The following is a 17,047-nucleotide window of genomic DNA, read 5'->3' on the forward strand; positions in this document are numbered from 1 at the left end:
CAATGGACTACCATTAATGTAAATAAAATTAAGGGCTCTAAACATTAATTGTTTCCATGGTCACTAAGTTTCCAACTTTGCATGTATCAAAACGATATTAAGGTAAAACTGGATTAACGGTTGAACAAAATACAACAACTGAATTTTAATGTTCTACTAAACATGTAATGCCACTCAACTGTTTCCAACGCAATGTTATTCGACCTTATTAGCAACCAGCATTAATCATACTAACAAATTAGATGTATCTAGATTCTACATTAGATGAACCAACCATTCGCGGCACTGAGTCATCTCGATAGCATGTGCACACTCAACCCCATGTCCTCATTCTTATTTTATTTTTTTTTTTTGTCGAATTTTCCATAATTGTGCATGGCCTGATGATGATGTCACCACTTTTCTTCATGTTAACGTCTGTTTTTTATTCTTTGGGGTGGTCAGTTGTGTGTGGAATCTCAACCACAGAACCACCCAGACGAGCTTTGGGAAGATGGTGTGCAGGGTTATGTAACACATGCTTCACACAATTTGGCTGGTACAACGGTGCAAGTGATGAGCGTCAGATACAACAAAGAATGCAAGAGTAATGATGTTTCTTTTCGATGCAGGCTTCTTACTAATGAATTAATGATGTTTCCATAATTCCATCTAAACTAATGAACATGCATTTTTTTTAGCAGAGACACAGTAACACAACACAACACAACACCCCGCTATCACACACTTTACACAATAGTAATACTTTTTGTGAATATGTTAGTTTTGATTTCTCGAAAATTGGTTTGTTATAATTCAAAAATTCAAATTTCTCTTGTTACCAAAGGTTGTATAAGATTACTTCAGTCAAGTTAAAAAATACATAGCAAATCTTTATTAGCTCTCAAATGGTAGAGCTCTTGGGAGTTGGCGTAATTTTTGTATCCCAAGGTTATGATGGTTCAAATTCCATTAATATCCTGAATCCTTCTTATATCACGTATGATTATTAATAATGCGTAGTCCGTGGCTTATCCATAAATGGATATAGGGGGTGCGTGTTGGGGCACTCACACACCCTAAGATTAGAAAATCTTAACTACCACATAATTAATTGTTTAGAAAAATCTTCACACCCCTAATTTTTTAAGCAAACTTCTACTACCACACCCCCAAAATTTTCACAGCTACCTATAGTAAGAATATAATAAAAAAAAATAATAGTACTAAAAAAAAATAATAAAAAACATTCCAATAAACCAACGTTTTTTTTACTTCTCTTTTTGCCCTTACAAAATTATCATTTATCATTTATTTTGAGTCAAAAACCGAAGGTTTGATGGGTTAATGAGACTAAAACAAATAGCCAAAGGCCCAAAACCCAACCAGTTAGTTTGTATAATTATAATCACCCATAACAAACCCATAAGCTCTCCCTCATTTTTTTTTCACTCTCAATTCTTAAACAAGCATCAGACCTCAACCAAAACAAAAAACAAATTCATAAAGGACTTGCTACGTAGCTTGTTGCATGCTTGTCCTAATTATTTGTAAAACTCATTATCAATATCAATAAAATTTTCACTTAAAAAAAACAAAAAATAAACAATAAAACAAAACAAAGTAATTTTTTACTTTCAATGTTAATCTTTTATAGTTTTCTTTACATAATAATAGGGCCATATAGACTTATAATATTATAGGAAGTTAACAATTTGTTGAATTGTTGTAGACTTGTAGACTATATTATGTAGATATATATGGACATAGCGTTTGTCCTAATTATTTGTAAAACTCATTATCATTATCAATAAAATTTCCACTTAAAAAAAAAAAAAAATAAACAACAAAACAAAACAAAGTAATTTTTTACTTTCAATGTTAATCTTTTATAGTTTTCTCTACATAATAATAAGGTTATATAAACTTATAGTATTATAGGAAGTTAACAATTTGTTGAATTGTTGTAGATTTGTGGACTATATTATGTAGATATATATAGACATAGCATTTGTCCTAATTATTTGTAAAACTCGTTATCATTATCAATAAAATTTTCATTTAAAAAAACAAAAAACAAAGCAATTTTTTACTTTCAATATTAATCTTTTATTGTTTTCTCTAGGATTTTATATAGACTTATAATATTATAGGAAGTTAACAATTTGTTAAATTGTTGTAGACTTGTGGACTAGATTATGTAGATATATATATAGACATAGTAGTATCAATTAATGACTTAAGTACTTAAATAGTTAACTTCATCCGTCCATATTAAATTTTTACTAATTAACGCACTCTAATTTTGTGAATTGAAATACATGTATAATTTTGTTTATCTTTTTTTTAAAAAAATGGTGGGATAGGGTGTGCACATAATTTCGCACCTCCTGGCTTAGATCAGGTTACTCTGATCCCATGGTTGTGGACAAGTTTCACAGTATGATGGACGCGTATGCCAAAGATCCAGCTGCAAGCTGGAAGGAAAAAGAATGTGCGATGTCTTTGTTTGTTGCCTATGGTAGGAGTTTTGTTTCAACTAATCTTTTTCTAGTGATTTTGGTAAATTCTTTACTTCCATCATACTTTCCAGAGTTGGAGAGCGAAGATGTAAATTATTTTGGTCAATTTGTTTTTATTTGTAACTTTGTCAGTCAATATTAAATTCTTAATAGTCAAGTACTCTAGTTTTGTGAATTGAAATAAATACATAATTTATAATTTTGTTGATATTTATTATTTATACTTTCTGACAAAAAAAAAAAAAAAAATTGTATTTTTTTTTTTTTGGGTGTGCACATAGGTGCAGACTTTGGCCTATAGCCCCCTTTGCATAGGCCCCAAAAAAAAAAAAAAAAAAAAACAAAAAAAAAACAAACAAACAAACAAACAAACAAAAAACAAAACAAAAAACAAAAAAATCCCATAAAGCTCTTAAAAACCCAATATCTGACAAAAAAATTTAAAAAAAATTGCATTTTTTTTTTTTTTTGTGGGGTGGGTGTGCACACAGGGCCGGCCCTAGGCCTATGCTCTCTAAGACTTTGCATAGGCCCCCAATATAAACAAAAAAAACACCTCATAAAACTCTTAAAAGCACAATATAGCACAATATAGTAGTGTTAGAAACGCAGACAAAAACCCAAATTTTCAGACTTTGTATTTGGCCTTTCAAAACAAAGAGTCGGGATATGTGCACATAATCTCGCACCACTTGGTTTGGTTTAGATTTTAGAATCGTGGTAGTACATACTCAATGTTTTCTTTTTATTAATGGCCGGTGTCAAACTTTTCTCTCTATCTCTTTGGGATAGGATGGTCCCTATTTCTGTTTCATATTCACGGTTTCTTTCAACTTTTTACTAACTCGGCCTTAAACTCAAAAGCTATATACAAGCGGTCAACTGTACTAGCTATGGAATGGCTCAAGCGTCTATCTCTTGATTGTGTCAGTGAAACATTTTGCAGCCATCCATATAGGCTAGTGAGTCTCCAAGATACTCTCTGCTTTATTGATTATCATCTTGAGGTGGGATCGTGGGGATACTGAGTAGCCAACTTGATATACATGCATTATCAGCTGGGATAAACTGTACTTGTTCTGCTTTCAGGTAGATCATTTGGTGATGACAAGCGTCAAATGTCCAACATTTGGCAAACAGGTAAATTGGATCCTCATAAAGAACTTTGGTAATCCCCACGAATATTGGTTGTTTTCCTCCCTGCCTGTATAATAGTGGAACTGTTTTAGGTACAAGGGTTGGCTAACACATTTAGACATTTGGTGATCTTTGTGGGACTCTTACTGCTATTTAGCGGGATGAATTCAGTGATGTGTTGGAGAGATAGTGTCATCTCCTGCGTATGGTCTAGAAAGGGAACTCCATTGAAAGGAAGCTTGTAGTAAAAATCCTAAATTGTTATACAATGAGCGTTACCCCTGAGGAATATTTGGCCCCCAATAAGCTAGTGGTGTTGTACTTGTAGCATGGTATGGATATCTGGTGACAGTATGAGATTTTCCTTTAGGTATCTTCGGACTCATTTTATTCACTTTCTATCGTTAAAGAAAGTAACTTGCTACGAAATTCTGTCCTAAGATTTTGTGGTTTTGTGCGACCATTAAAGTTTGACATGTATATAACCGCATTCCTGTGTATGTTGTCATGTTGATATACACTGACGATGTACATATCGATAATTAGTCTGTGTCTATAGGGGCCTTGTGTGTCAAGATTTGGCATTGCAAATCGCAAGCGAGACTCTTCTTTTTCTTTTATTTTTTCGTCAAGACACTTTTGTCTTTTGTATTTTTTTTTTATATTCCTTGTGACCAAGGTTGAGGGGATAATTCCTGGTAGGGAAAGAGATAAAATTTGTTATTATTTTGAGCCTCAATGTTGAATTCTTCTGTTTTAGCTCTTGGCATTAAGTCAATAGCTGATTCTCCCAGTTGGCTCTAGCTTTATCTCACTGGTCATACGTGTGCCGTATACTACCAGTCTCCCAAGTCCCCACAAACACAACATTACCAAATGGTTGGCTTGAGCAATCCTAAACAGGCATAACTAATGTTCTGGGTTACATTGCACCATCATCGTGACCAATCTGAACATCATTATGATTTCATTAAAAACAAACGGATGGTTTCAATATAATTAATCTAACTATTTCATTACTAGTGACAGTTTGGCCGAGTGGTTAAGGCGCCAGATCCAGGTTCTGGTCCGAAAGGGCGTGGGTTCAAATCCCACAGCTGTCAAAATTTTAGACTATATTAATGAATCAAATTTTGTGTCTATTATGTTTTGAATCATATTTTTTTGGTCTTCATCTAATCTATCCTCTTCTTACTTTCTCTCACAGCATGCTCACAATTTCCTTAGCCAAAATTTTCCGTCTTTTTATTGTGTTGAGATTCTTTGTTCGTTATCGGCTTATCGCCAGCAGAAGTCAAAAGTTTTTCGAAGCAGATACTTAACTTCATATTTAGTTCTTCCCCTCGTTACATTTGTACTAACCTATTTTTAATACAGCCGGCCAGCCGGGCATTAAGTCTGATTTGAGTGGAAATCGAACGGGGCAATTGACTTATGGAGCATCTTTAGCGGTTAAACTTGACGTACTCCTCTAAACATTGAAGGCCTACACGAATATAAGACACCACATAGACGTGTGTAATCAAATTGTTCTACTAAAATTTTTCCTCCATACGCCATATGATTCACTGAGCATGTGAGTGAGTTGCTCAGAATCATTTCCCCCTCAAAAATCCCTAAATTAAACAAAAAGGCGAGAGATCACTCATTAACACGCTTATATCTAAGGCCAAGATGGGATCTCACCAACTCAAATTCAATAATTTCTCAGAACCAGCTTCAAGGCCATAAACTCAAAGAAATAGGACCCATCAACATCAAATAAAAGAAATGCAGCATCGTCAAGAACATACCCAGACGACATTTATGAAATCAGTTTATGCATTATCGTACAATTGGCCCACTAAATCATCCTTTAATAAGATTTAAGATGTGGCCCCAACTCCACATGTTACACTGGGAGTGATAGCGAAATCAAACAACAAGGTCACAGTTCAAAACTTCAGTCCAAACTCGAGTAGATTTTGGGAAGCAAATTGACGTCTAGTTGCTACAGTTAGGCAGGCATTATCCCAAATGTGTTAGAACTAAGGCTTTTCTGACCACGAAAGGAATCATAACAAAATATTTAAAGGTCGAGACTAACTAGAAGCAAAAGGCAAAATACAAGGTCCCCACAACACCCTATATACACAGACACTTTACACAGATAAAGAGAAATCAGAACCTAGGAACCACTACCAAAACAAACAAATATATTCACATATTGCAATCCTACCTTTACTACTAATATAACCCGGTATACTCCTTTCAAGTTCTCTCATAATTGATAACTTTGCGAATCAACCGAACTTTTTCTAGACTAAAACCCACAAAAAAGGGCTGCCAATTAGCCAGGTTTGCTCCACCCCAAGTTAGACATATTTAGAAAGACCCAAGAAAGAAGTTAAGGAAGCTAAGCTTTCACGTTTCTGTTGTTTTTGGTTCTGAATCCAAGCTTATAACAGTCCCTTCATCCTCTAAAGATGAAGAAGGAAGCTTAGTTCCTGTAGTCATCTTCTTTACTTCTTGGCTTGAATATATGTAAATTTTCTTCACCATCTTACAGAATTCCCTGCAAAATATCAATCAGTAGTTAGAATACAAGTGAGCACATCCCTTTGAGTAAAAAGAAAAAGAACACGTGTGGTTTGAGTAAGAGATACTTACGGCCAAGGATCATCGCCCACAAGCATCATATCCCCTTCATCATCTGTAAAGACAACTTCCCATTTGTTACGAGGGCAGAGCTCTCCTTTAATTTCAAACATGTCCTCAAGCTCCTTAATCAGTTCATCATACCCTTGTAGCACAGCCAGATCAACTGCCCGGCCTACTGCTATACCCTGCATGTGTACCTTTTGACAACCAGACAAATACACTCAATTACATATGCAAGGCAAAGAGTGGTATTGTTAGATAAACCAAACAGCACTACAGGATGCACGCATACCTTAGTGCGAGTCCGAGTGTAGGCACAGGAAGTCTTCGTTTGGCTCTCCTTAGGTGACACCAGCAGCAAATCTTGATTCTTTTCTCTCGAGGCCTTTGTACGGTCTGACTGTCTGTCTGAATTAGCTCCAGACATCCCTTCAGCATTTGCAACAGATTCTACAATCTGAGTAGTTGTTGTTGATACAGTCAACGATGGAGGTGGGACATGCGTGTTACTGGTCAGCTCAAAACCGAACAAGCGGCATCCACCAGCGATTTCAGGTTTTCTTCCTGTTTCAAATAAATCGTTCTTTGGCTTTGGTGACTGATCATGCATTGAATAACCTGACAGACCCCAGGCAGAATCAGTTTTATGATCTTCATCCACATCCTGAAACAGATTCAGAGGAACTTTCAGAAGTGGTGCAGAAGACCGGGCCCCCTCTGGTAGATTCCTTGAGCTACAGGTGCTGCTGTTGTTGAAGAGATTGCCATCTTTCTGCTTAGGAGGCCAAACAATCTGGCTTTCGCTACTTTGGATTTCAGGACCACTTAAACCAAGTAAATCATGGGAAGGGTTTGACCCAGGATACCAGAAAGGTGAAGCAGCAGAACTAGCAGTTTCTATGTTCCAATGGAAAAGAAAGGTATAAATATCAAAACCAATTACACATCTGCTACAAATCAAAATAACCGAAGCTTTATGTCACATACCACAAACGGGGTGATCAAGTGATGGCCTGGACCTTTTGTTTTTCACCGCAGAGTTTTGAATCATGTTTGAAGGGGGTGCAGATGCGACAAATGGTTCAATTTCCCAAGGACACACTCTTTCGGGTCTCGGAATGGAGGCAAGTTCATCCCATTGGACCTGTCAATTAATGGGAAGAATAGGTCATAAATTACAAACAACAATGTAAATACAAGGGTAGGGATTTAATCACAACCTTCAGTGATCTCCATTTAGAATCTTTCCACTGTGGACAAGTGTCTCCAGTCCCAACTATTGTACCAGTAAACCTGATCAACCAAAAACTTGTGTAAGTTTCCTAGCGAACCATAACGAGAAGGAGATTGCAACACTTCCAAGTACATAAAACTACGCATACCTTCTTTCAGGAGAATCTTCACCTTCAAATCTCATCTTGAATCGCATTCCAACTGTGAACCCATGATTAATGGCTTCCAAATACTTGTTTAAGCTTATAATGAATTGACTTGTCCTGAATAATTCAATAGAACGAAGAACAGTGAAAAGCTAAATGACGAATGAAATCCACAAATCAGTCTTAATTAAATCTTATATCAGTAAAGAGATAAAATGCATCAAACCTTGGCTTATAGTAAACAATAAATAGTGTTTGGGTTGCTACAGCATGAGACGCTGTAGCAAGCACTCCAAGATGCATGCTCTGGCTTGATATGACAGACGAAGGCATGCAGCTTGGTTGGCGAGCAAGACGCCTCACTCCAACACGCAGGTCACCGTTCTCTCCCCTATTACAAGAATGGATCTCCTAGTCAGACACACCATCTATGGATTGAAAAATGAAAATTTAAGGTGAACGTGAATAAAGAAATACAAACCTCAGGAACACAAAGGCATCTCCTGCAACTAATCTCTTAGAAGTGACGAACGTACTCCAACCGGTTGTTAGTAAATGCCTACGTGGTTGACCTGTACATGAAAACAAGTATAGTCTTCAAATCGGCTCCCTACCTTTGGGCTCATACCTACTGATCCTAACATTGCCAGTCAATCAACCCATTTGAAATGTTTTATTTTCTCTTTTGGTAAAAAATTACCCAAGACAAAGTGATTCACTATATACCTCTGAAGATATGCTTAAATCTCCATTCATACCCATGAAGATCCTTAGCCATCAAGTCTTGAGTTGGGGTTTGTTGACTCATATCCTAAACAAACAGAAACATAAAAACTTTCAGCTGATAAAACAAAAGAGAAACCATTTCACAAAAAACTGAATAAACTCACTAATGGTGGGAGGCTTTCGTTTGCGTGTTTACGAAGGACGGAGAACCCTCCGTGAGTGCTAGTATCAGATGCTGTTAAAATCTTGCAGAATGAGTGAACAGTTGGTCTGGGTTGTTCCGCCGGAGTTGGATCAGGGCTAGAAGGCTCACTTTGCTACAATACCATAAAAACAACAAATAACAGTCATCAATCTCCTTTAGTTTCCAGTGTTCTACTATAAACTACCAAAAAATAATCAAATTTCTTACATCTTGTTCTGGTTGTAAAGTAATTTGTGCATAAACTTCATCACTCTCTTGTTCAGCCTAAAAAACCAAACCAAAAATGAGCTAACCAAAAATCTCCATAAAACTCAACACAAGTACACAACACTCATTACCATTAGCTGAATATGAACAACGCGGCATAAAATCTTCGAAGGCAGATTAAACGAAGGTATTTTCTGACTCAATTCTTGATTTGTTGAAGCTTCTAACTACAAATACACAAAAAAACATCAGCCACTCAAATAACCCAAAAAGCCTTTGATCATTTAACACAAAAATGAGGGGGCAGCTCAACTTACTTGCTCCATATGACCTTGAGGGAAGTAAAACACTCTTTCATCTGGTCTCGGTACATCCACAAGTGGTCCAGCACATGCTTTCCATAGCTCTGTATAAAGCTCATCACCTCCAAAACCTACAAAAAAATCACTAAATCAACACAAAACACATTAAAAATCAAATCTTTACAACAAAATCAATTGATTCACCTGCTTCTGGTCTTTCTACGGAGTAATTCGACTGAGAAATTGAAGAACCTCTGAAATTTTCACCATACCCCATCATTTATTTCCACAAACTTTTTGCCCCAGAGCTCTAAAAAAAACCCCACTTATTTCACTTCACACAAACACACACACAAAACTAATAAATGGAATAACTTTTAGAAAACCCTAATCCACCGCATTATATACTCAGAATTGAATGATTTCCAAAAACGCCTCTTTTGATCTATTAATTTTGAACCGTTCGACTCTACTTGTTTTTTTTTTCAGTTACAAAAACCGCTTTTTTTCTCTCTCTCTCTCTGGGAGACTTGGACTTAAAAACAGTTTTTTTTTTTTTTTTTTTTTTTCTGAAGAAAGAAACCTCGTTAACGTTTTAACTGTTAAAAGCAGCACACTTCTCTCTCTCTGTCTTCTTTATTTGGCCTTTATTATTAGTTTACTCTCCCGCGAGAAATAATGAGTATGTGTCTAAATTTCGTGTGTTATTATATACTTTTTCAGTGGATTTTGTTATTGTAAAGTTTCTATCTATAAAACAACACTCTCTTTGCTTACTTGGTTAGTTTGTGATTTTATCCGGTACAATTATTGTTACTTTCCTTGTATATTAGTTTTGGTTATGGAAAATGTTATATTTGGACATGGTATTAATGTATTATTGCTAGTTTCACTTTTGGAGATGTCCTAAGATATATTGCAATAACTTAAACCTCGAGTATAACTCATCTAACAAGATTTATCGAAATTTAGATTGCTCTTAATTGTGATTTATAGCACAAAATTTACGATCATAGTTGGATTTTTTTTACTCTTAAAGTCTGTGCAAGTTTTTGTATTCAAGCCAGAGTATAATCAGGCTCAACTAGTTTTGTAAACAAGCCTTTAAAACTGTTCAAGCTCGTTCATATCCTCCTAGGGACTGTCGAGCCCCTAGCCAAGCTCGTACTTAGTATGTATATGCTCAGTTCATTTGTAAACGAGCCTAAATGAGTCCAGCTACACAATAACCGGTTGTTGAGATCAAATCCTATTAACCATTATAAGTTGTCATTGGATTGTCTCGGTTATAGATCTCGGCACACACACATATCTTAGCGCACACACACAAATTTCGGATCTAAATCAACGGTGACTTGTAAAGGTTGTTGGGATTTTATAGTCGAATCCAAAATTCAATTTATCATTCAAGCTACAAAATGTTTCCTGGTATTATAACGTTTTCTGGTCGAATTGAATACTGATTGGGTACAGAAATCATTAAATGGACATTGCCGCGTTTTTACTTTTTACTGCCTGGAATGAAACTGTGGTAATTAATGAGAATTCACCGTTTTTCGTACGGCACGCTTAACGGAGAAAGTAAAAGATGCCAACTGATAACGGCGGCGGTATTAAATGTCTGATTTCTGCAGATTCCACTTACGGCGCATCGAGATTCGAATAAAGCGACGTGACGATATCACCGTCACCGTTAATCAGCAACGTGTAGTCGCTGTTGGTCAGCTTGGTAGCAGGCAGACGTGTTGGCTCGAGTAAACCCGGCAGGGAAACTTTTGCTGGAAATTCGTGCATTTTTTGGGTTTTCCTCAAATTTTGACTCGGGGGGGTCAACATGGACACGTGGCGTGTAGAGAATTATTGTGAGCTCCTTTTAAACTCTTTTTCTTCGGGGACAGTATCAGATCTATTACGTGGTCCCGTTTAAACACTTTTAATTGGCCCTCATTATTTGTGTTCGACACGTGGTTTGGTAGTACGCAAGCAACACATGTCATTCATGCACTTGTAAGGGTAACTACACGTGCTTGTTTCTCATTTGAGGACATGAAAAAGAAGCCCGATAAATACCATGAGTCCAGGAGGTCACAGGAAATTATTATATTTCAAGTTTTAAACGCCTTAAAGTGAGGTACCATTAACGACCAGGCAGCCCAGGCTTCTATTTTTTCCCTATCACTGAAAATTTGATCTGTTTTAAGATTGTGATTCTAGCCAAATCACTGATTTTTTGTTTCTTTTTTTTTTATTAGAACACTTGAATAATCCTTGATTATATTCCTCTATTATCCCCTGTTTTCCTAATCATACTTTGTATCTGAAGAATATTGAAATTTCTTCCAATTACTTTGTATTGTTTAACAACTGTGTCTTTGGAACATGTTAAAGCTTCCATATGGGATAAAAAGATCCTCTTAAAACTATAATTAAAACATAAAGATGAAGAGAGGATATAAAGCTCCATGTATAACAATGAACTAATTTCCAATTGTCACACAACTTGCATAATGCGTATAAAGCTACAAGACGTGGTAGAGAAAGAATGGAGAAAACTTAATTACATGATGGGTGTGATTAGTGATTTGGAAATCGCATGTGGAGATTACCGTAGGCTTAGTACATATGTGACCATCCACATATGTGGGTGAACTTTTGTATTATATTGGGTGGCTTCTATAGTTCTATAGTTCTATACAAAAGTTAAAAAGAAATGAGCATTTAGATTAGTTTAGTCGATGTGAGTACTTCAGATATATATTAAAGAAAGCATGCATTTAGGGTTGGAATCCATGTTAAAACATGTGATGACAATCATGGGCTATTGGAATTTTTAAGCCTTGAGTGGAGTACCATTCAATTGTTTTCCGTTGTTTCTATGTGAGCACAAACATTTAACAATCTTTTGTTTAGAATGTAGGGAAGGCTGAGTGGCACTGTTGGTCCCCCTACATAGTACAGTTTGTGACCTTATTTTTGACCTAGATCTCACTTTATCAACCGTAGGATCAACCAACTAGACTTGTTTTTAGTGCCTATTGATGTGGTCTTTGTCTCAGAAACTAAGATCCAATGGTAACTGGACCCTTTTCTTCCACTATACTTTCGCGTAATATGAGCGAATTGATGTAACCTTCGCACAAACAGCAAATAAATTAAGTTAAGAAGAAAAGGACACAAGTCCTATGTGGAAGTTACCATAACTCACATTCATTTGATCCCCAAGCAACTTTATTTCTTTCATGTGAGTTGTGATTGTACTATGCAAAGGGGTTTCCTTTTACTCCCTTCCTTTTATTTATGAGCTCTTTTTTTCCTCTGTGTCACCAGTTTTCATAACAGAGGGCAAAGCCAGATCCCACCAAAAAAAAAAAAAAAAAAAAAACATCACCGAGAGCAAAGGACAAGGAATCCCACACATTGCAACATGGTGTATTTTAACCAAGCAAGATTCCTCTTAAAGTAACTGCGTCTAATTATTGCATAGTAAGTCATCTGGAGTGAAGATAATTGGTCATACAAAGTTGGTCACTAAGAAAGTCAACAAACGTGTTATAATCATCTTATTGGATGTTCTAGCGAGCACTATCAAACTGCCAATTTTAAGCACTAAAAGTAGGCTCACATAATTTAGTTGGGAGGGAGGGGGGACCAAGTTAATAGCTTAAGTGGTTATGCTTAAGAATCAATGGTTACGTTTAAGATAAATAAAGTAAAACAGTTGGAGGTATATGGCACCATGACTTATCAGGTAGCACAATTCAAGTTTAGAAACTTGTAAATTGTAATACATATCGTACTACATAAGTGGCTGTGAGCCTAGAATCAAGTATTTTGGAATCAAGTCAACTTCTGGGTGACTTTTATAGTGGTTGTGAGCAAATAATTAGTATAACACATATGGTGGTATGGACAGATGTGATGCTAGGATGAGCGACACATTCTCATGGACTACACGTGTGCGGTAACTCCAGACATTATATTGTTTGAGTTTGTATAAAAAGAGTGTGGTTAAGAATGTAATGATGATGAGAGCGTGGTTAATAATGTAATAATGGTAATGATTTGGGTATTGCAATGGGTAAAGGTATGATGTTAATAATATAGAGACAAAGTGGTAGAGAGAGAGAGAGACAAGATGTTGAGTGTTGTTGTTTGTAGCATTTTATGCTACAAAGGTTTTTCAAAGCATAACACTTGCATGAGATGGGAGCACAAGAACTTAATTCAAAAGGAATAGAGAGAGACAAGTGGGTAATTTTGAACCATGAGATGGAAAAGAATTATCAAAGGCTAGGAAAAGACTTAAAGAGGGTATAAAGCCCATAAGAAATAGGGTTGAGAGAAGGTGGGAGAGGGAAGGATAGAAAAAATGAGACTCCACAAACAAGCAAATGAGGGATAGGGAGGAGAAAAAATGGAGAACTACGATGCGGCTTGATCCCTCGGTAAGGGGGTATGTAGGCAATCCAAATGGGTTTAGCCGATCAATTCAAATGATCTCTTTGCCCATCTAAAACCAAGGATGAAAACCAATTTAATTTCTCAATCAAGATAGAAATTGTCAAACTTTTATGTTCTCCCATGCAATTAGTTGTACATACCAAGGAGGACATGCATATGATAATTAGGATCTATACGATGATTGTGAAGATATATATTTCAGCTTGCACTATACTGAGTGCAAGACTAGACTAATTCACACGTGCTCATTCGGATAACATAAAGCATTGGTTCGATATTCTCAACAAGACTAGACTGAGTGAGGGCACTTAAGACTATTTAATCAACTTTGGAGCTCGAGCAAATAGACATCAACGGCCGTGAAGTTTGGAGGCAGAGGAACAAGGAAATCCAGAGTTTGGGACTGAGATCGATGGATTAGAGTGTCCGAATACAAATGGTAAGATAATTACAGAAGATATGTAGAGACATACATACCGCAACAAGTAACTTGTTTATTTTGTCGTCATGTACATAATAGATGAACGAGTAGTGACTCAACCGTCAACTAGAATTACATAGGGTGCAGGCAAGCCTTGTCCCCATCCTTGGCAGAGATGTAGGTGGGGGCAGAGTTGGGTTGTCCCCAAATCTCATGATATTCCACAGACCTATTAGCTCTAGATTATCTAGGTGTTTGTGGCCGGACCCAAATGGGTAACATGACCGTACATGCGTACACCTCTGGGTAAGACGAATTGTACATAGTCTTACCTTGAGCATATTATCATTGTTATTTCTTGTATGCATATACTTATGTTGAATGTACGTTCTTCATTATAACTCACGCGTTGTTTGTACAACACTCAAACATGAAAGTTTCAGGTTACAAAGAAAGACCTGCAGTATTGCAGAGCCAAGTTTAGATTAAGCTAGTATTGAAAGATGGATCCATCTCACCCTGTTTACTACTATGTTTGCATGCATTTATTGCCATCAAGAAGCTTAATTTTAGCATTAAGTGTTTCAAACAATAATGATTGCATAATATCACATTGATAATAAATGTTAGCATAAATCGATGCGTTCTTTGGTAGGGCCGCGGTAGTTGATAGGAAAGTTGTTTCTTCCCTTATCCGAGGTTAATCAAACAAGTATTGTATACTCCGCAGCTAACTTTAGTCGAGTTCTAGGAGTATAGATGTTTTAACTCATTTTTAACCACGCTCTAGGGCATGGTTGACCGAGAAGAGAAGTTGGGTTAATTTTGTCTGCGATGACAATTCTAATCATTGGAGATCGAGGACATGAGTAAGAATACAACAAATGTGAATGGATAAAAAGCTTTTGCACTTTCCAAAAGAGAGCGAAGGGGTTCGAGAAGACCTTTCACATATATACTGTTGTGTTTTCCAAAAGAGAGGGAAGGGGTTCGAGAAGACCTTTCACATATATACTGTTGTGTTTTCCAAAAAAGAGCGGAGGTGTACTAGAAGACCGTTCGCGGATATGTTGTTGTGCTTTCCGAAAGAGAGCGAATGGTTCGAGAAGACCCTTTGTGGATATGATGTTGCGCTTTCTGATTGAGAGCAGAGGGGCTTGAAAAGACCCTTCCCGGATATATTGTTGCGCTTTCCGAATGAGAGCGGAGGGGTTCAAGAAGACCCTTCACAGATATGTTGTTGTGCTTTCCGAAAGAGAGCGGAGAAGACCCTTCGCAGATATGTTGTTGCGTTTTACGAATGAGAACAGAGGGGTTCAAGAAGACCTTTGGTATATATGTTGTTGCGCTTTCCGAAACAGAGCGGAAGGGTTCGAGAATACCCTTCGCGGACCCTCATACCCGAATCACACTTGGGGCAGGCTGAGTTCCTACTGGATATGAGTGTGGGGGAAGAGTCTAGCCTCCACGGACCTTCATGTCCAAATCAAATTGGGGGCAAATTGAGTTGTCCCTGAATATATTTTGTGTTATCTGAATAGATGCAAGTGGCACTATGGGAGGAGCCATCCGCGGACCCTCGTGTCCAAAATAAACATGGGTTGGATACCCTCTTAAACTGTCACATGGGTTGGACGCTCCCTTAAACTTGTATGGGCTAAAACTTCAAAGGATGAGCTGAGAAACTATCAATGTGAGCCAAAATGAGATAAGTAGATACATATTTAAACTATTAGACATTTCGAGTTGGCACACCTCCATTAAAAACTGCTTTCAAAAGTTTTTATATCACAAAACTAGTGTCAGAGGAGTACACAAAAATATGAGATAAAGTCATATAATACTAAGAAGGTTTAGAATTCAAATACGAATACAACAAGAGAGATCAAGGTCTTGTCAGATCCATTGTCTTCATCGATAGACCCGAGATGGGGCATTTGTAGTAGTCATATTTATGACCAGTGACATCACATGTATAAGAGGCCTAAAACATAACATTTGCATGATATGGGAGCACAAGAACTTAACTCAAAAGGGGTAGAAAGAGACAAGTGAGTAATTTTGGACCATGAGATGGAAAATAATGATCAAGAGCTAAGAGAAGACTTAAGAAAGGGTATAAAGCCCATAAGAAATAGGGTTGAGAGAGAAGAGAGAGGGAAGGAGAGAAAATATGAGACTCCACAAACAAGAAAATGAGAGGAGAGAAAAGGGAGAACTACGGCGCGCGGTTTGATTCCCCAGTAAAAGGGTATGTATGCACTAAAATGGGTTCAACCGATCAATTCAAATGACCTCTTTCCCCATCTAAAACCAAGAAGATTGAACAAATCAATTTAATTTCTCAATCACTCCCACACACTTGAGCTTATCACTATTCATTAAGGGTGACATACAAGATTAATAGTATGAAAATATGTTCATACAACAATGATAAGAGTGACAAGTGATGATGTCACGAGACGAAGTCGAGTGATAAGTCATTGATATCGAACTGATTTTGACGATGGAGCGAGTGCTTATGTCTTTAGAGTCGAATTGAGTTGGTGGAGTCGTGTGTGTGGACTACGTGCACATCACGAGATTGAGAGATAGAATGTCCCTTACACATCTCTAATCAAAAAACTCAAATGTAAGAAGGAACACACAGGAGACATGACCAAACCTCACTAAGAGTTCTGTTTCTACATGTATGTTCCTCATGTTTTTTTGTTTTTTTTTTCGATAATATTTTCTCATGTTTTAATGGTAGAGAAATTGATTTTCCAAACCTATTTCGCACTCTCGCATCCAGTTATGTTATTTGATGAAAAAAAATAATAATTATGTGATTTTCCACTTCCTACTACTGGATTTGTCACCAAGCGCTTCGAGTGTGTCATTAGTAAATTGGTCTCACATTTCCCAAACCTATTTCGTACTCTCGCACCGGCCAACAAGTTAAGGTAGCTCAGTTGGCTATTGGTGACTTAGGTGTGCATCTCACCTTAATTAGTAAACAGTAGGATTCTAGGAGAGGTCATGGGATAGCATAACTCAATTGGCCTCTCATTGAGGGCGTGCTGGCC

At 36.9% G+C, this 17,047-nt stretch overlaps 1 protein-coding gene, 1 long non-coding RNA gene and 1 other non-coding gene across 4 annotated transcripts; 2 read left to right on the plus strand and 1 right to left on the minus strand.

The window, feature by feature from the left end:
* The first annotated feature begins 3,146 nt into the window (after positions 1-3,146).
* Positions 3,147-4,384, plus strand: LOC147513963 (uncharacterized). Of its 2 annotated transcripts, XR_015217436.1 has the most exons (3): positions 3,147-3,463; positions 3,591-3,641; positions 3,731-4,384. It is a non-coding gene; the product is annotated as an uncharacterized LOC147513963 (long non-coding RNA). The 2 variants fall into 2 exon arrangements; XR_015217435.1 differs by having other exon boundaries at positions 3,591-4,384.
* Positions 4,385-4,662: 278 nt separating this feature from the next.
* Positions 4,663-4,741, plus strand: TRNAL-CAG (transfer RNA leucine (anticodon CAG)). The gene has a single exon. It is a non-coding gene; the product is annotated as a tRNA-Leu (tRNA).
* A 1,075-nt stretch (positions 4,742-5,816) lies between these two features.
* LOC147513965 (auxin response factor 18-like) lies at positions 5,817-9,940 on the minus strand. The gene is made up of 14 exons (XM_086597316.1): positions 9,302-9,940; positions 9,113-9,228; positions 8,927-9,022; positions 8,796-8,852; positions 8,548-8,700; positions 8,384-8,468; positions 8,139-8,229; positions 7,884-8,048; positions 7,661-7,774; positions 7,499-7,571; positions 7,266-7,422; positions 6,571-7,175; positions 6,288-6,475; positions 5,817-6,192 (listed from the first exon to the last, which is right to left on the minus strand). Exons 1-14 carry the CDS (start codon positions 9,375-9,377, stop codon positions 6,042-6,044), a joined length of 2,127 nt encoding a protein of 708 aa, XP_086453442.1. The 5' UTR covers positions 9,378-9,940; the 3' UTR covers positions 5,817-6,041.
* Between the last annotated feature and the right edge of the window lie 7,107 nt (positions 9,941-17,047).

The sequence above is a fragment of the Coptis chinensis genome, chromosome 3 (assembly GCF_015680905.1).
Source record: "Coptis chinensis isolate HL-2020 chromosome 3, ASM1568090v1, whole genome shotgun sequence".
Taxonomy (NCBI): domain Eukaryota; kingdom Viridiplantae; phylum Streptophyta; class Magnoliopsida; order Ranunculales; family Ranunculaceae; genus Coptis; species Coptis chinensis.

Excerpts from the sequence above, each read along its gene's own strand:
- LOC147513965 (XM_086597316.1), bottom strand. The coding sequence starts at position 9,377 with ATGATGGGGTATGGTGAAAATTTCAGAGGTTCTTCAATTTCTCAGTCG. Across the intron at positions 8,230-8,383 it reads ATTTAAGCATATCTTCAGAG|GTCAACCACGTAGGCATTTA; the intron begins GTATATAGTGAA and ends TTTCATGTACAG. Across the intron at positions 7,572-7,660 it reads GAAGATTCTCCTGAAAGAAG|GTTTACTGGTACAATAGTTG; the intron begins GTATGCGTAGTT and ends TTGGTTGATCAG.